The sequence below is a fragment of the Silurus meridionalis genome, chromosome 21 (assembly GCF_014805685.1).
Source record: "Silurus meridionalis isolate SWU-2019-XX chromosome 21, ASM1480568v1, whole genome shotgun sequence".
Taxonomy (NCBI): Eukaryota; Metazoa; Chordata; class Actinopteri; order Siluriformes; family Siluridae; genus Silurus; species Silurus meridionalis.
Genome location: NC_060904.1, coordinates 15704877 through 15725502, shown reverse-complemented (window position 1 = coordinate 15725502; position 20626 = coordinate 15704877). Strand labels below are relative to the sequence as shown.

Below are 20626 nucleotides of genomic sequence, written 5' to 3'. Positions count from 1 at the left end.
TGCTTCTGTAATAATGTGTTGATGAAGTTTGCTTTGTGTACAGGGACATTGTCATTTCTGGAAGTCTTTGCGCTTCCTATTGTCAGTGAAGGAAAAGCATCACATGACAGCATACGACGATGTTTACAATTGTGTGCTTTCAGTCTTATTTGGGGAAGAAGGACACATTGGGGCGTGATGGTCAGGTGATCACAAACGTTTTGGGTGTAACATTAACATTATGTTTACTTGTTATAAAAATATTATAAAATGGACAAGATTTTTGTGTTTATTTTGTTTGAACAAGTGAAGTAACACTTTCCTGGTTGATTTCCTATAATCACATGCTTTACATGTGAAAAACAGGCATAAGGAAATCATTCCTGGGTTACAGGAGCTTTCATACAAGTCTCAAATACACTCTTTCCAAAAGAAGAGCATTATCATTATAATAATGATTATAATGATGATGATGATGATGATGATGATGATTATGATTATAATAATGATGATAATAATAATAATGATTATAATGATGATGATGATGATGATGATGATGATGATGAGGATGATGATGATGATGATGATAATGATGATGATGATGAGGAGGATGACGATGATGATGATGATAATGATGATAATGATGATGCTGGTAATGATTATAATGATGATGATGATGATGATAATGATGATGATGATAATGATGATGATGATGAGGAGGATGATGATGATGATGATGATGATGATGATGATAATGATGATGATGAGGATGATGATGATGAGGATGATGATGATGATGATGATGGTAATGATGATGATTATGATGATAAAGAATATTATTATTATAATGCTGAATTATTATTGATGATTATATTATTATTATTATTATTATTTTTATTATAATGATGATGATTATTATTATTATTATTATTATTTTTATTATTATATATGATTATTATATATGATAATTATTATTATTATAATGCTGAATTATTATTGATGATTATATTATTATTATTATTATTATAATGATGATAATTATTATTATTATAATGATGATGATGATGATGATTATTATTATTATTATTATTATTATTATTATTATTATTATAATATTCGAAAGGTTGAACACTGCGCATGCGCACTATTTTCTGCATTAGGGCTGAAAACCCGGAGCCCAAATGAGCGGCTTCTTGTGCACTAAATGTGAATCAGGAAGCGAGTTGGTACACCGCCAGGGCTCCTGTGTGTGTGTGTGTGTGTGTGTGTGTGTGTGTGTGTGTGTGTCTCCGCCCTCGAGTCTCACATGACCCGAGTGTTTGTTCCCGTGATCATCATTTCCATAACACCGAGCTGTGAAGTTGAGAGCAGATGGATGTGCTGCAGCAGAGTTTGGAGTCTTCCATGAGGTACAGCATTAGTGCACTACAGAGGCACCTGCTTCTTATATCTCATAAAAAACTTATACTAACAGGATCTCAGATTTACAGGCGAGATACTGGAGCTAAACAGGTCCTTATTATTATTATTATTATTATTATTATTATTATTATTATTATCATTATTATTATTGCATTAGTTATTTGTGGAATCATTTCTGGTTTTAGTTTGTTTAGTTTGTTTTTAGCAAAACTTAATTTCTTAAATTCTGAGGAAGCAGTAAAGCTGCACTAAGATGTTGTTGATCTGAGGTTGTATTTAACTAATTTTAAGACCTAAAAAGGATAGAAGAAAAATGAATAGAGGGTGTACTTTCTTTTTCACATAACTATACACATACACACCACACACACACACACACACACACACACACACACACACACACATCTGTCAATCGATTAAAACATTCAATCAGAATTAATTGCATAATTGTCATGAGTTAACTCGTGATTAATCGCACATAATTATCTGTTCTAAATTAATACTTTTCAAGTTTTTAATACTCTAATCAATATGGACATGTGCAAATATTGATGATTTATGCAAATGTATGTTTATTATTAGTGAAACCAAACTAAACATTGAGCATGAAGACAATATATTTGTGTAAATGGTCTAAAGTAATTGTGGTGGTTTAAATTATTTAAATCATCAGGACACCAAACAGAACTTTTGCTATGTTTTGACCAGTGGTGGGTCGTGCATTTGGTACCTGGGCCTTCAGTGGGGACTTACACGACTTAATCCACCTCTTAATACAATCACGATCACGTCGCAATTATAGAAACCATCAATACTATACAAACACGCAATATAACAACACGTGGCATTACAGAGAGAGAAGAATTTCACATATGGAGGGTGAAAACCATTTTACTAAAGCAAGAAACCCAGTTAAGCCTCCAAACCTCTACACTACAACCACAACTGTGCATCTACAACATCTGGAGCAGTTCAGAATCAACATTTGTCTTATAACATGACAAAAACATTAAAATGTAAAAAAAAATACAACCTACTCAGCAGAGATGCAGACTCATAATGTGCACCGCTCCTCAGAGTCTGTAATCCAGTGGTATTCACTGGTCTGGAAGTGGAGAACAAACCCTTTCCTGGGCTGAGACAAGATAGCTAGCTTCAGGGTTGGCCGTTCTCCTCACGATTTCTAGCTTTTCTTTAAAATGTATTTTTAAGTATGTCCGAGACCAAATACATTTCTCTTCCTCCGTAGGCATAAAAAAGTCTCAGATGTATTAATATGTGCAGAGCTACACACATGTTTGACCAATTAAACTTGGCTGTAACAGTTTCCCTCTGACCAACCAATCAGAGGACGGAAAAATGCTGACGCTATTCTGGGCCAGCTAGCTGCCCTGTGAGGCGAATATGAAATCTGATTGGTTAAAGAAACAGGTTCATTGCTAATATTCTCTATGGTAAAAAGGCCAGCAGTACTGACTGTGAAGGCCCTGAGCAGATTAGACTGACATGGCAGCACATAGAGGCTGAAATCTGATTGGACAAAAAAGTCGAACATCCACATGCACGTACTGGAAACAGTGCAGCCGAGAGAAACACTACGAAATGAGAATAAACTGTTGGGAATAAATTAATACAATTTCATGAAACAAATATTAGAATTTAGGTTGTAAATGTAGGTCAGTGCTTCTGATAGTGTTTGGGCCAGCAGAGATGCTTTGCGGGCCCTGACAGCCCAACACTGGTTTCCACACGGACGGTTTTAATTGCCGGATGTGTGCATCATGGTGGATTTTGGTGCTTTTGGTGCCTCTGGACAAGGGCGTTTGCTTAATTCCACAAATGTAAATGTATATATTTGCACACTTGGGACATTCTGATTAGATCTAAATAAATTATTATAGATAAAATATATATATTTTTGAGAATAAAAGTATTATATTTATTTTAGATTTTCTATTCTCAATGGCTTTCAGGCAACCAAAAGAAGAAGAAAGGGACACATTACAGATAACTGAAGGTTTGAAAAGATCACATTACATTGACTGTTTTTTTAATGCATGAATTAGTTTCTTATATATAAAATCTATATGTAACAAAATATCAGCTTTAATGCGAGCGGTGAGGATGTGGTTAGAAACATGCCTTCCAATAAATTCGAATGGAATATAAAAAATGATAACAAAAATTAAACAAATAAAATAAATTGAATAATTCTTCTGTAATCAGAAATCATGCTGGTTTTATTTTCAGTTGCATGGATTTGCATTTTTAGTTGGTGGATTGTGAAAAAAAGATTTTATACAAAAAAGCATGCATATATACAGTAAGTACAGTATTAACATCTGGCATAAATAATATAAAAACTACTAGTAAAAATGTTGAACAAATAGTTTTTCATAAAATTAGGCAGCTGAATTAATAAATCTTATCCTAGCTTCCATGATTTAATCAGTTTTGTAAATATTTTGCAGCAAATCTAATTTGTTGTCTATCTTATATAATACGATTTCACATTTCTATTTATTATTAAAAAAAAAACAAGCTTTATGGAAGGTGTTCTTATGTAGAAAAATGTAATAAAAATCCCTCTCAGACTTTATCCTCTTGTGAGATATAAACTCAGACTGTTTTAAATTACTCATCATACTACCCTTGTGATCCAGATGCTTCAAGAGGAGGAGAAGCATCTGCACTCCCTCACACTTCAGCTTTCAATGACCAGAGCATCCAGTATCAGTTTCTCCCTGATAGCACCGGCAGGCAGGTATTTATTTTATTTATTTTTCTTAAACGTGCGCTTTGGGTCTTAAATTACCTCAGAAACGATCAGTCAGCAAAGACAGGGTACGTGTCCCGCATTGGTCTGCTCTAAAGAATAACTTTCACCACACACTTTTCATGATACAGTTAAAAAGCTGGAGTTTCTGTGTTCTTGTTCAACTCGAGGTTCTGTGTTTTTTTCCCCTCCACCTCCCTGCATAAATACTTCACAAATCTAACTATGAAAAACACGATAATATGATGGGAAGAGTGTTTAGATGCTGAAGAAAAGGATGCAGTCACTGTTGCAGTTATTGCAGGTCATGTGACCGTGTTTTCTCACTGAGACTGGAACTGAGTCACATGTCAGTCAGAAAGAAAGTCACATGATACTGTCAGACGGAAAGGAGGAGGTCGGGGGAAGGAGGGATGCTCGTGTAAAGACACTTACAAATACGTATTCTTCAGAGTGAACAGCTAGGGCTATTATTGAGCCGTAGATTCAATTATCTCACAACACACTATCAGCAGAGTTAAAGGATGACCGCGGACCCCTGACCGCACGGCACGACGCTTTGGTTTTACTCGAGTGGCTTGGCAATTGTTGTCTTTCTTGTTATATATTTTATATTTGAATATATTTTACTACTTTTTTACTAAGTCAATTTCTTTAGCATCCCGATATCTTTGAAATATAAACAAGTCCCAATGGATTTTTATCCCATTATGTAGAATTCATGCTTAGCCTTCCCTGTCATACACAAATCCCATTTCATTTCATCCAGACATACTTTTGACAGCAGGTTTTGGCAGCACAATTCAAGCCCACATGCAAATTCCACATCGTTACTTCCACGTGGCTCTTGACCAGCAGAATGTTCATGCTGCAACTGAATAGAGCTTTAGTTTTAACTGAGTTTCAGCACAAACATTAGATAGATTGAGAAGCCCTCCTTTTTCTACAGTGGAAAAAGTCGAACCATTCAGGTTTAGACATCACATGTTGTGTTGAGTGTTTAGTGTATAACATCCTGACATTGGCATACAGTTAAGTGTCTTTAAATATGTTTACCTCTTTTTTTTCTTCAGGTAACCTATCAGGTGGTCCAGTTGACTAATCAGCCACTGGTTGGTGGGGCGGTTGGCGTGGTCTCTGCTGCTTCATTTACTGGAGCCCAGCAGGTATAGAGTCAACTAACACCCTCTAACACTTCTTCTTGAATATCTTGAATGACAGGTGTCTCGTCCAATGATCGGTAAGTGTTCCAGTCTACCTTTTCTGGTTTGTCTGAATTGTCGTTGTTTTGTTTTCAGATTTATTTTGTTTTCAGATTTGTTAATGTGTTTTGCACTTCACGGCCACCGTACAATTACCCAAAGATACATAATGATTATATTATAATCATTATATATATATAAGGGATCTTATATATATGATTATATATATAAGGGATCAGGGATAATGAGTACAGACTTGATTTATTGTAATTGACCGGATGCCTATACTTTTCACAGAAGCATTGCTGATTCAGCAGATCTGTTTATACTGCCTATGCTTACGATGAAGAAGTGAAAATGTGCCTGCTTTGTGTGTGTCGGCTCAGAAAGTATAGTAATAAAATCATGGTGTGTGTGAACGTTAGGCTGTGATCCAGAGTCCCTTCAGTAATGGAGGCAGTCCTGCAGCAGAGACGATCAGCTACATCCAACCAGCTGCTGTAAGCGATGCAACAGCCGCCGGAGTTTCAGCTCATCCGGGTGAACTTACACGCTCTCACACAGCAGGTGAGACAGACAGTGTGAAGACTTATGCCAAGAAAAATAAGATCAAAAACAGGAAAATCATAAAAACAGGACAGAGTCCTCAACACATCACACACATAACAGACACATTTACTATGTTTCACGCTTATTGTTGCCAATATTCTCCTTAGCTATTTATTTATTTATTTATTTTTTTTATGATTTCATTCTTCATTGCTACAGTAACTCTTATATCTGGATGTGAGGATGCCAACAGTTTTAAAGCTGCACCCTCGAGAACTTTCTTTGGGCTGAACAGACTGCATGTGGCTCCTCAAATTAAAAAAAAAGTGGAATGATGTATGAGATTGTTCTTACCCAGCTTGCAAAGTTCTTTAATCTTGTTGGCGGTCCCGAACAAAAAAAAGCATCCGACAGCACTTTTTTTAACATTTTTTGGCTGCGATCCCCTCCCATCTTTCTGTGAAGAATCTTTTTGCTATTAATTATATTAATATTGCAGTAATAAGTGGTAATTTGTTGTACTTTTTGGTAATTATATATATATATATATATATATATGTATATATATATATATATATATATATATATATAATCTGTCTGTCTGTCTGTCTGTCTGTCTGTCTGTCTGTCTGTCTGTCTGTCTGTCTGTCCATCTGTCCGTCCGTGCGTCCGTCCATCCATCTGTCCGTCCGTCCATCCATCCATATATACAGATATATAGATATATATAGGGATGTATGGATGGATGGATAGATATATGGATAGATAAATGGATAGATAGATAGACAGATGGACAGATAAAAAAACCACAATGATTTTGTTTATTTCTCTGTCAGGTCAGTTCTACGTGATGAGCACGCCGGAGGCCCTTCAGCCAGGCGCACCATGTACTATAGCTCCCCGCACTCTTCCATATGCAGTGACGTGAGTATCTGCCACACAGGGGCGCTGTTTGTATACACGCTCGGCTTTTCCAAACCCAGCAACAGATAGAGTTTGTAAAAAAAAACAACTTACTGTAAAATGACCTATTTGTAACCCAGCCATTAGGGTTGCACAAGCCAGTGCACTCTTAGTGCCGGTCCCAAGCCCGGATAAATGGGGAGGGTTGAAGGGCATCCAGCGTAAAACGTGTGCTAAATCAAATATGCGGATCACAAATATTAATACCGGATCGGTTGAGGCCCGGGTTACCAACGACCGCCACAGGTATCGTTAGCCTACAGGGTACCGGTGGAACTTGGGCTACTGTTGGCCGAAGGAGGAGAAGGAGAGGAGGAAGACGTCTACAGAGACGGCAGAGAACGGAGAAGTGTAGGAGAGTGGAGGTTCGGTTGGGTACTTTAAATGTTGGTACTATGACGGGTAAAGGGAGAGAGGTAGCTGATATGATGGAGAAGAGAAAGGTAGATATGTTGTGTGTTCAGGAGACCAAGTAGAAAGGGAGTAAGACCAGGAACATTAAAGGTGGGTTTAAACTGTTCTATCATGGTGTGGATGGAAAGAGAAATGGTGTAGAGGTGATTCTGAAGGGAGCGTGTAGAGGAGGTGAAGAGAGTTTCTGATAGGATGATGAACATAAAGCTGGAAGTTGAAGGGGTGATGATAAATGTCATCAGTGCTTATGCTCCACAAGTGGGCTGTGAGATGGAGGTTAAGGGGTGAGTTAGATAAAGTGGTAGATGGTGTACCTAGGAATGAAAGATTGGTGATTGGGGCAGATTTCAATGGTCATGTTGGTGAAGAAAACAGAGGTGTTGAGTAGGTGATCACTGCATTGGGGAAAGGTCAGGGGTTCAAGCTCCAGCACCACCAATGGCACTGTTGGGCCCTTGAGTGTGACCCTTAACAATCTCTTATCATGGCTGATCATGAATGTCATATCAGTACACATTTTTCCCAGAACCTTCTTGCCAACCTCCAGTCTTCCAAAACCTGGTCCTGGGTCTCGACCTCTCATGTGGTAGTTTGGTGGCAGAGATGAGTTTTCAGTAGTACAAAGTCTTCCACTCTAATTTAGCTGATGTGAACTTGTACACGTGATGTCAATGATAATGATGTCACTGCAGCGGTTTGTCATCTTATAACAAATATGAGTTCAGTTTTTATTTACATCAATAAAACAACAATGAAACTATGAAACGTTTTCTGTGGAAAGGAGTCTCCAGTGTAAGTGACAGTTTTTCCACCATGGGAAAGTTATGCTGTGGCATGTAAACATAATCTTTAGACACTCTTTAAGAGAGAGAAGAGAATAGAGAGAAATAGAAAGAGAGGAGAGGAACACACTGTTATAGCTGCTATAATGGAAGTGATAAGAGGAACTAAATATTTTCATATCCTGTAACTGGATTGGATGCGGATGCCTGCAATGTGGCGTCACTGCAATTCCCAGAAATCAGCTCTCCCCCCTCCATGCTGAGTTTTTTGATATGCCACATGTCACATGTTGCTGGAATTTTCTAAAATACAAAAGCAAACAAAACACGAAGCAACGAGACAAAAAAACCAAAAATAAGCGGATCCTTGAAATCAATTAACAACAATGAAAAGACAAGCGTGAGACAAAGATGCAGATGCATCGACATAACATATAATATATAATATTTATATAAAAATATAAAATGTTTTAGGATTTTCCTTCTTGGGTAACCTTTTGCATCCGAGAATTAAATATAGATTTAATAATGAAATGTTAAATGGTAATGCTGGTGTTTGGCAGTTTTGTGTTTGGACGAGGTTCCATTTCTTTTACGTTTTTTCAATTGATTTTTTCTTCAATTCTTCATTGAAGGATGAATAGTTAAAGACCAGAGACAGACCCGAGTCAAAATTATTCATGTCGAAGTTAATTATTCATTATGTTTGTACTTGAGGGAATATACAAAGCTCGGTTTTAGTTAAAGTTGCACTCCAGCCAAACATCCTGACACGGATTTACAAAAGCCGATAAGGACCTAAGAGACCTGCGGGAGTCTACAAGTATTTAGCATATTGCTTTAATGTTAAAAAGGATCTTCTGATCACATTTTTTCTTTCAGTTCTTATCGCTAAGTTGTGGAAGCTCAAGACCAAATTGCAAAACAATCGAGATATTGTAGCTGAGTTTTTTACTTAAAAAAGCAAAAAAATTTATATAGTTGTTTACTATAAAATTTAGAAAATGTATTTTATAATTTAGTGTCTGTGAATTTTAAAATTCACTGAAAAATTAAAGCTGATATGTTTATATATTTTAAAATAAAAAATAATAAATACAATTAAAATAATGATATACAGTACAGACCAAAAGTTTGGACACACCTTCTCATTCAAAGAGTTTTCTTTATTTTCATGACTATGAAAATTGTAGAGTCACACTGAAGGCATCAAGGGCTATTTGACCAAGAAGGAGAGTGATGGGGTGCTGCGCCAGATGACCTGGCCTCCACAGTCACCGGACCTGAACCCAATCGAGATGGTTTAGGGGTGAGCTGGACCGCAGAGTGAAGGCAAAAGGGTCAACAAGTGCCAAGCATCTCTCAGGGAACTCCTTCAAGACTGTTGGAAGACCATTTCAGGTGACTACCTCTTGAAGCTCATCAAGAGAATGCCAAGAGTGTGCAAAGCAGTAATCAAAGCAAAAGGTGGCTACTTTGAAGAACCTAGAATATGACATTTTTCAGTTGTTTCACACTTTTTTGTTATGTATATAATTCCATATATAATTCCACGTGTTAATTCATAGTTTTGATGCCTTCAGTGTGAATCTACAATTTTCATAGTCATGAAAATAAAGAAAACTCTTTGAATGAGAAGGTGTGTCCAAACTTTTGGTCTGTACTGTATAAATATATATATATATATATATATATATATATATATATATATATATATATATATATATATATATATATATAAAAGATAAGTCAAAGGATGGGCATATTTCTAATTATAAAAAAAATAATAAATAATATTCAGAAATGAAAATATGCTGTTTAACCATTTATTTGTATATTATATTATTCATGGTCATGAAGGAGTAAACTAAATATCTTGGTATAAATTGCATTTCTTTACTTTTCTTGGGTGTGCAAACTTTTGCAGCACTGTATTATTACTGTATTATTACTTATTTGCAACAAAGCTAAAAATATAAAGCACCCATGAGGATGGTAAAGAATATTTTATATTTATAAGCAATTAAATAGGCACAAAAGATTTCTCTTCTTCCACGTTTCTATTCAAAGCACAATAAAGAATTTATTTAACTTGGACCTCCGATCGCAAATTATCGGCTCGGTGAAAATGTCTAAACAGCCGTTGTCATTCCGTTTGCTGGAAATGCCTGCAGGTTGAAAGCCTCGTAACACCCGATAAATCAATCCAACATAAAAGCACTGTAATTTTCCTTCAGAAAAACGAGTGAGCATTATACAAGGGTCGGACTACGTTACTACCAGCGGTCTTATTAAATCGGACGGAAAATAGTTTTGGGTGAAACTTTCAATTAGTCTTTTCTGATTCTTTAGAAATTTTGAATGCATTATTTCGAGTGAGATCAAGAGTTTGTTGGTTGGGAGAAATCCTCATGCAGTCTTAAAAATTGTAGGTGTAGGTTGTGTAAGGAACATTTAACATCTACGCTACATGAGGAACCTTTAGGTATTTCGGTATAGTGTATATAAGTTTTAGTATATTGTAAAAAAATAATTTAAAAGAGTAAAAAATAGGTATTTTGTAGAAGCAGAACCTGAAATGTGAAACAGAAATGTGGAAAATGCGTATAGATCTGACATTGTATTTTTATTCTGTGTTTTGCTCAAAGATCCAGTGTCCCAATGTACATTTACAATTTCCCAATTTTTTATTTTTATTTCGATAATTGAATGATTCGGTTTTTTTTTTTTTCGATTAATGGATTAATCGGAACTAAAAATTTATAAATAATTTTTTTAGTTGATATTTTGCTTATTATAACTATATAACACCCTAATTCAGGGTATTTATGTATAAAAGTGCACTTAAAAAAATGTTTATTTACGTTAATTCAATTCAATTATTTTATTTAATTCAAAATCTGCTTGAACAAATTCACTTATGTTGGGTTGCTTCTTTTTGTAAAAAAATAAATAAATAAATAATAAACACATTTGCGTATGCAAGGTGAAGCAATTTGTGTAAATCAACATTTGTATTGTTTTTAATAATAAGTGCAGATGGCAAGTTGACCACCATGTTTAAAAAAATAAATATAAAAAATAATACAGCATGGTTTTGACAATTTGTTTAAAAAAATACACATTTGGTAATTTGTAAAGATATAAGCATCTAGAATATAATTTAATTAATTTTGTATAATAATTAAATGATATATGCATAAATTAAATATGCAAACATTGAAAACAAGCATTTGAACCCAGTAAAGTGACGTTTAAAACGTAGTTTAGTGGACAAATGCTATAAAATCAGAATGGAATGGAGAAACGCAGTAAGCTAACAGGCTTGATAAAAAAATAAAAAAAGGAAATAATTCACATTGGTGTACAAATGCATAAGTATTCGCTCAAAATCCACAACAGTGACTAAAAGTGTCATTGTTACAAATAGTTTACACAATAGCACTTTAATAAACTCGATCCATTTTCACATGCTACAGCATCTCATTAGGATTCAGGTCAGGACTTTGACTAGGTCACTCCAAAGTCTTCATTTTGTTTTTCTTCAGCCGTTCAGAGGTCGACTTGCTGGTGTGTTTTGCATCATTGTCCTGCTGCAGAACCCAAGTTCGCTTCAGCTTGAGGTTACGAGCAGATGGCCAAACATTCTGCTTCAGGTTTTCTGAAAACAGCAGAATTCATGGTTCCATTTATCACAGCAAGTCTTCCAGGTCCTGAAGCAGCAAAACAGCCCCAGACCATCACACTACCACCACCATATTTTACTGTTGGTATGATGTTCTTTTTCAGAAATGCGGTGGTACTTTTACACCAGATGTAAAATAACACACCTTCCAAAAAGTTCAACATTTGTCTCGTCAGTCCACAGAGTATTTTCCCAAAAGTCTTGGGGATCATCAATCAGCGTGGTGCAGGGAAATGAGAAATTTGGCATAGGAGTTGTGGAACCTAGGGCGTCAGCAAATGTTCGGAACCAGTGCGAGCTGGTGCTCAAAGCGAATTTCGGCATCATTAACAGTTAGGACGTGAAAAGAAACACTTAAAGAAACACCAACACATCGATGATGTGTGTTGTGGAACGGTGCGATGAGGCTCCTCATGGTGGCAGCTCGAACAGCCTCAATATTCTCTGTTGTGCAGGCCATTTGAACACCACCTGGGACTTTTTTAAGGTTGAACTTGTTTCTTTCCCTTCCCTTCGCGCAGCACTCACACCATCACCATACTTATAAGAAGGTTTCACAGTGAAGGCTCGGTGCACACCTCCACTGCTCCATTAGGACTAGTGGCAAGGGGGCTATAAATCAGGTCACACTGGTTCCAAACTATTGCCCCGTCCCAGGGTGGCCAACTCCTAGCTTTAAAATTTCCCTTTTCCCTGCACCACCGTATATATTAAGGCAGGTATGAAGTAGTGAGTAGAGACCAGCTCAGTGCAGATCTTTGTCTCAGGTCTAGTTTAGATTTCCACCTCTGTCGCTGATAAAACTACACCGGACTTCATTGAGATGTTCTTCCTGGACTTTCACCCTTCTATACACAAACATTTCTGAAATCTGAGTGTTTATGTCCGCCGTTAAATCCTCCCTTTTTTACTCCGTCCTTGTACTTGTCCTCCCATCGAATTTAATTAAAGCGTACCTGAAAGGAGATTGCACGCCTAGAACATTCGTGTCATTAGAGCGGATCAGGGCCTCGGGCGCTGCAGTTTATTACGGGACGATTCGGCTGACACGAAAGGGCGAGGCGATATTTTCCCTCGTTCGAATGTGAAGCCACAGTCAAAAGGCTGCCATGCTGGTCTGCATATGGATCATTCCCTCTGAAGTCTCATAAACCCCCTCATATCCACCTGTGCTTTAAAGTCGGCACCCCTGTTAGCCCCAGAGCGGATGGTGGGCTTTTCGAAAAGCCCTCTGTAAGCACCGAGCTGTGCGCGCCAGCTTGTGAATCGGGGGGTGAACAGCTCGGGGATTTCGCGTTCTGATTTCTTTGATTCCGAATAAAACACGTGTGTGCATTCGGATGGAGAAAAAGGTCACGGCTGTGTTTTTGTTTTTCGTCATCCTTTCGTGTCCTTTTTGCAGGAAGATGGAAGGGCTGTGTACGCCGAGAGACGAACGCAGGAGGGCGCAACACAACGAAGGTGAGTGTATATGTGTTTTTTTAGGAGGGGTTTTATGCTGCAGATATACTTGGATGTTGTATTTGGAGCATTCCACCAAATATGGATCCAATCTAAAGGGGATTAAAGTTGCTTTTTGATGTCTCACTCAGCAATGACACAAGTCTACCACTAGAGAGCGGTATGGATTGCCTAGAATATTTGTGTTTGTGTGTGTGTTTGTGTGTGTGTGTGTGTGTCTGTTTTTTTTTTTCTTCTTTTAGCAAAACACTGCATTTCAGTATTGTATACTGCATTCTTCTTGAGTTCATGTCGCCATCTTAAAGGACTAGTCCTGGGTTGTTCAACCTAATCTATGTACCAGTGTATAGATGTACCAAAGGCAAGAATTTAAATACTTTCATGGCTTAGGATATAATAATTGACTTAGGAGGCTTAGGAGATATAATACAAATAAATGAGAAAGTCTAAGCAAAGCTATTTCAATGGAATTTTGTTCCAGCTTTCCAACACAAATGAAACACATAAACAAAGAAATCTGGAAATAATGTCCACTCATGCGCAGTGACAAAAATATAGATATATATGTACACTATATAGCTAAAAATCCCTCCACTCTTCTGGGAAGATGTTCCACTAGATTTTGGAGTGCGCTTATGGATATTTGTGCTCATTCAGACACGAGTGTTAGTGAAGGTACTGATGTAGGTGAGGTGAGGAGGCCTGGTGTGCAGTCAGCGTTCACATTCATCCCAAAGGTGTTCAACAGGTTTGAGATCTGTGATCCATAGCAGAAGATCTTTCACTCCAACCCATGCAAAGCATATCTTCATGGATTTTGCTTTGTGCACACAGGCATTGTCATGCTGGAACAGGTTTGGGTCTCCAAGTTCAAGTAAATGGAAAATCTTATGCTTCCACGTCCATAGACATTCTGCAGAATTGTGTGCCTTCAGCTTTGTGATAACAAAGAACCATATATAGCATCTATCTATCTATCTATCTATCTATCTATCTATCTATCTATCTATCTATCTATCTATCTATCTGGCTGGCTATCTATCTGGCTGTCTATCTATCTGGCTGTCTGGCTGTCTGTCTGTACATAATTATTGTACAGCATGTGTATTGTATATTCCAAGGCTCTTCCACTGGCTTTTAAAGAGAAAAAAAGCATTTTAGCAAAATAAACCTCATAGAAAATATAATATAATGACTATTATTGAAGAAAAAAAAAAAAAAAAAGCTTTATTTCATAAGCTTTTTTTTTCCGGATGATTTTTTTTTTCTGGATCTGAATTGAACACTGACTCATTACTGAGGTTATTTATTTATTTATTAGATGATGAACAGAATATTTAAAGACAAATGTACCATGAAATACCATTGCGAATCAGTTCGGATTGGCAAATGTTTTATAGCTATAACTGATGAAAAATTGGTAGTCATTTTAAGCTTTCAGCTTTCAGCTTCATTTACACGTCAGAACTTTCACTCGAATACTACTGCTATACATTTTGACTGAATGTAACAGTCAGTTCTGTTTCCTTTACACAAAGAAAAGATTACCGTAATTTCCGGACTATTAAGCCGCACCCATATATAAGCCGCACCCACTGAATTTGACAAAGATTTTTATTTTGAACATAAATAAGCCGCACCTGTCTAAACTGAAACTAATGAACTTTACACAGGCGTTAACGAAAGACAGTGTCTGTTACACGGCTTGTATCTAAACAGTAGCCTACCAAGAAAGTCATTGTTCACTGTCTTCCTCCTTCCTTTCACAACAATTTCTCTCGGGAGTTTATCTTTTGGCATTGTCGTGCGTTTAAAAATCACCATCGGTGAATCTTTTCTCCCGATGCCGTGCAGCTCAGAACACAGGTGAAGTGTGTTTTTTCATGCCCGGTTGTTTTCAGTGTGACGAATGATTCGCATTTCCTGTAGACAGCCCGAGTGAGCGGCAGGTCAAACGTCAGAGGAACATCATCCATATTAATGATGTGCTGCGACCCGATTCAGTGGGAGCGCATCTGATTTAATATAAAGAGTTTCATTGGTTCACCTGAACCCGTTCGGCATTTTCATTGGTCTAATGTTATGGGGCTCAGTTTTTTGGCTTGAAGTTTGTGAAACCGGGAAAAACCCAGGAAAAATCCATAAATCAGCCGCTTCGTTGTTTAAGCCGCGGAGTTCAAAGCGTGGGAAAAAAGTAGCGGCTTATAGTCCGAAAAATACGGTATTATTATTTTTTTGTTTGTTTGCTTGTTTTCAGGGATTCTCTCAACATGTAGATGTTACAAACCAGTGACCTTGAAGACAATACATTCAATCTATACATCCCAACCTTCCTCATACGAACATAATCATTTTTAGGAAGCTATCTACAGGTTTCCTTATTTCCACATGCTGCTATTTGCTAGTATTTTTCAATAGTGAAAATGTGTTCCAAGCACAGCTCACCTCATCCCACGCTCTAATAATGTCTATCTACTTCTCGGGAGTGTGGGTCTTTTCAGGCCTCTTGGCTTTCTTTTCAATGGATTGCACCAATTTGCAAACCTTTTTTGGGGCCTATTTTGCAAAATTGCGACCATTCATCACAATAGGATGTGAAAAGAAAAAAAAAGAAAAAACATGACCATTTGTGTAAACGGCCCGGACGCTCTACACATTATTTGCGGATGATGCCGGGAGACCAACATCGCCTAGAATTAGTCTAGTTAACTTATGCCTGTTGTTTCGTTTTGTATTTCTTTGCTCCTCTCCAAACCCCTGATGTCGTATGAAATGACTGCTTGGATAGCGAGAAATTGATTGTTTCAACATCAGAAGTTAGAAATGTATTAAGTATACACTTGTTCCATCTGATATGACTTTATTGCTAGTTAACAAGCTTGTATGACTTTGTACAAAGCTCAAAGGAAATGGATCAAATCATTTGCCACAGGAAACACTTGAGCTACATTGCTCCCAAGGTCAGACGTGTTCTGACTGAAAAAGAAAAAAAAAAGATTTGCGGTACAAGTAGTCACCTGAATAACCTAATGTTTTTTTTAAAAAGGCACCTTGTTACTGGGGTGGTACCGCTTTTTTTTTTTATCAATTCTATGTTTCACCAGGAAATGTGTATATTGTTAAATAGATATAGATTATAGCTAGATAGATCTAGATTTTGGAGGGTACTTGTGGAGATTTGTGCTCATTCAGCCATAAGGGTGTTAATAAAGTCAGGTACTGATGTAGGTGAGGTGCAGTCAGCATTCCAATTAATACCTAAGGTGTTCAATACAGTTGAGGTCAGAGCTCTGTAGCAGGCCATTCATGATCTTCCATTCTGACTTATACACTATATTGCCAAACCTATTGGGTCACCTGACCTTTCCTGCTATATGTGGTTCTTTTCCAAACTGTTACCACAAAGCTGAAGGAACAGGAGTCATTCAAACATTCACTTGAACTTGGAAACCCAAACTTTTTCCAGCATGGCGATGCCCCTGTGCACAAAGTGAGCTTTTGAAGATCCGGTTTACATGCTTTGGAGAGGAAGATCTTGAGTAGCCTGATATAAAGCTCTGATCTCATCCCTATTGAACACATTTGGGATGAATGTGAACGCTGACTGCGCCCCAGGCCTCCTTACCTACATCAGTACGTGCCTTTCATAACACCCTTGTGGCTGATTAACACAAATTACCACAAGCACACTTCAAAATCTGGAGGAACATCTTCCCAGAAGAGTGGAGGGAATTATGAGTGAATTGGGACTAAACGTGGAATGCAATGCTCAAAAATCACATACCGTACTTATGACCAGGTGACACAATACTTTTGGCAGTATAGTGTATTTTTTTTATGGAGCTGGCTTTGTGCACAGGGGCATTGCCATACTTGAACAGGTTTGCAAACACTAGTTCAAGTGAAGGGAAAATCCTTCATGCTACCACAAACAAAGACATCTGAAAGAAATTGTCCATCTTTGACTTTGTAGATTAACCACATATGGCTGGAAAAGTCAGGTGTCCCAATACTTTTGTAAATATTTTGTACTTAATAAAGGTACAGGTCAGCGACAAGCAAATGGGCCAGAACCACATTGCTAATTCATCCTTACAGCTGTTTTGAACGTTTTTGCAGTGGAGCGACGAAGGAGAGACAAAATTAACAACTGGATCGTGACGCTGTCTAAAATCATCCCAGAATGCAGCATGGACGGCACTAAAACCGGAGCGGTGAGGAGCTTCTGTCAATCTTGTCATTCTGGTCTATGATCTAGCACAACGAAATCTGTCCCATCCTAATGTCTTTTTCATTGATGTCACTCAGGGCTGCTGTTGTGCTTTAGGACACTGTGTGAATCGCTGTATCATCGTATTAACATGAACACCATGTAGCTGAACAGTACAACCGTATGAGGGAGGCAAAATGTATCAATTATTTGCCTTCATAAAAAGGAACATTGAAATTCATAGTGTGTATCGTTCATACATTAAAAAGGTGGATAACTTTAAAAAATTTTTATATTAAAAATGTCTTTAAATGCAATACAATTTGGAGCAAGTATATAAAAATTCAGATTTATTTTAATAAAAAGTCAAATAAAAGATTTGGGTGAGATAGTCCAACGTTAGCAACATTAGATTATTTAAAATAAGTAAAAATAATTGTGCATTGTTGTTTTTTTCTACCACATTATTATTGAAATTTGAATTAAAACAGCAGTTCTGACTGTAGTTCAAATTTATACAGATTGTAGTCTAATAATTCTTTATATTTAATGCTTTTTAAAGGAAAAACAGTCAAATTAATGATATAGTTAAATATAAGGAGATGTTTATATATTAACACTTTTGGAAGGAGTCTCCAGTGTCAGAGATTTTACTGTAACTTTACATTTTTGGGATGGGAAATCTTTTTTTAGGTGCTTACAGCTGCTGTAATAAAAGTGATAACAGGAACTTAATCTGAGATGTTATACAAATCCAAAAATTACTGTAAATCGCAAAAAATGTACAGTGTGTTTTTACTGAAAGTAAAAAAAAAAATAACTAAGCGGTGCAAATTTGCCCTGGTATATTTTATATTATATAAAGCTTTAGGATTAGATTGATTAGAGAAACATCCAGAATGAATTTTAGTTGATTTTTACTCACTTTCTATGTCAGAGTAAAGGAGGCATCCTATCTAAGGCCTGCGATTACATCCAGGAGCTGCGTCAGAGCAACCACAGGCTCCATGTGAGTCTCCAAGAAGTGAAGATGGTCCAGATGGACAACGAGATCCTCCGACAGCAGGTAAGCCCACCTGTCACGAGCCTGGCCCTGCCAAAAAAACACGGCCTCGCCAAGATCATGACATTCTGATGGAAGAATTACTTAAAGGAAGCAAAATCCTTGAGTACTACACAAAACATAATTAGCACTATCCAGAAATAGAGCAAAGAGTGTGTGAAGTGTTAGGTAGGATAATTAATCTCATGAGGGTAAAGCTCTTGTAGGTCTTCTATAATTACACTACTTTATAGAACATTGTCTCATGGCATCACATATTTTTTTACAGTTGTTTTTAGTTGCAATGTGATCAGAGCAATGAGGTCACAATCTGAAAAAGAAATGTCATTTTGGAGATTGGAGTACTATTTTTAGGATTAGCTTTAAAATGCTCTGTCTGCCAAGATGTTCACTTTTGTAGCATTTGCTTCTTTAGTTCTGCACCAGAGCTTACATTATTTCAATAAAAGCATCTCACTCATGCTTTTGCTTTAACCACAAAAGTGGAAAAGTGGTCATCCAAAATGGCTGCTGCAAAATGTGTTCCAGTCTTTAGATACACTGGGATGTTCGATCAAATGTATTTGTACATTACAGACTAAATCAAGTCAAACCAACAAGTCCTGCTATTGTTACTGAGAGGCTGAATGCATTAAAAGGTGGGATTTTGGTAGTTTATTTTTATTTTTTTGTGCCAATACTAGTTAAAGAAAATATAAAAAAAAAAAAATTATCTGAAGTTGTCTTGAATGACTGAAAAAATGTGTGAAATTTTTATTTTATTTTTTATCATTTATGGATTGGGAAATGTGCCACCAAGTTATGTTTTTTTTATTGTTTAAAATTAAATTTTAAATCTAGGACACCATTTCCAATAAGACAGCCAGACAGACAGATAGACAGATAGTTAGGCCAATTAATTTGTACATTTTAAATGTATATTATATTTCTGAATTTCCTAATTCCATATTGGATTCCATAAGATGGACCTCAGTTAGTTAACTTGAAACCAAGTACATTGTTTTTTAAAAGAAAAAACAATAACAAAAGCAAAAAGCACACATTATACTTATGTTGATGATTCTCACACTTTACAGATTTACTCCTCACCACAATTTCAGGTTAATATAATGTTAGCCTAACTGTAAAACTGAATTTTTAGTGCTAATCAGGATACTTTGGATGTTTAGAAACAGTTTGTCACTGACACCTGAGGTAAAAAAAATAACAGTTTAGTAAATATCATGCTTTCAGAGGAGAAATCATCATATGATGGTCAAATTGAAACTCTGTTGGCATATCAAAGAACGAGGGAGATATGTGTGCTGATATGCTAGCATACAATTGTGCTAACTAAATTGTGAATCTGAGGAAGGTTTGCCTGAAAAACTGTAATGTACTGTGTAATGAAAAAAAAATGAATAAATTATAATTGTTTCTTTTTTTTATCTTAACACTGTGTGCTGAAATGTGCAAATGTGTACTATTTGCTGCTAACACTGAGGTGAACTTGTACTTTATAAGCAGAAGTAAACAGGCAGCATTTACCTTATTAAAATCAGCAGTTTTTTGGATTCGAACTCCTGAAGTAATTGACACCTGCTGGTTTCAGGTGGAAGAGCTGAAGAATGAAAACGCTTTGCTCCGAGCTGAGCTCCAACAGTGCCGAGCCCAGGCACAAGTCACGGACGTGTCATCGCATTGAGCCTGAGGACACTCTTTAACAAATAAAGGACGCATTTTTTCACGGTAGCGAATTTTGTATATAAACGTGGACCGAACGAGAAACAGGACAGCATTTCAGACTGATGTTCCGAATTAAGAAAGAGCTCCTTGATAAATATTGAAGAAGTGAAAGACTGGGTGAGCTGTAGAAACTGGACACCTGCTTTGGTTTATTTTTGTCTATTTATTAAGCTTTTCTGTGAGAAATGTTGTGATTTCTCAGTCTTTAGTGACCTTTTTTACTTGTTGCAGCATTTTCTTTTTTTTTTATATAACTTTGTTCACTATTTTCATTTTACTTATGATCTACCAATAGCTTTGTCCACTCTTTGTTATAGCACTTTTTTGGTTAACATACTTACATTAAATTTGTTCAGTATACTATATTACAATTAGAAATCATTTTGAAATATATA

At 36.6% G+C, this 20626-nt stretch overlaps 1 protein-coding gene across 1 annotated transcript; it reads left to right on the top strand.

Annotated features, from left to right (window-relative positions):
- The first annotated feature begins 1166 nt into the window (after positions 1-1166).
- On the top strand, positions 1167-20596 carry LOC124375404 (upstream stimulatory factor 2). The gene is made up of 10 exons (XM_046833722.1): positions 1167-1388; positions 3375-3418; positions 4065-4165; positions 5251-5343; positions 5805-5946; positions 6765-6852; positions 13175-13233; positions 17353-17447; positions 18381-18509; positions 20098-20596. Exons 1-10 carry the CDS (start codon positions 1351-1353, stop codon positions 20188-20190), a joined length of 882 nt encoding a protein of 293 aa, XP_046689678.1. The 5' UTR covers positions 1167-1350; the 3' UTR covers positions 20191-20596.
- Positions 20597-20626: the final 30 nt, after the last annotated feature.

Coding starts and splice junctions, on each gene's coding strand:
- LOC124375404 (XM_046833722.1), top strand. CDS start 1,351: ATGGATGTGCTGCAGCAGAGTTTGGAGTCTTCCATGAG. Junction 3,419..4,064: donor CACATTACAGATAACTGAAG/GTTTGAAAAGAT, acceptor CTTGTGATCCAG/ATGCTTCAAGAGGAGGAGAA. Junction 4,166..5,250: donor CTGATAGCACCGGCAGGCAG/GTATTTATTTTA, acceptor TTTTTTCTTCAG/GTAACCTATCAGGTGGTCCA.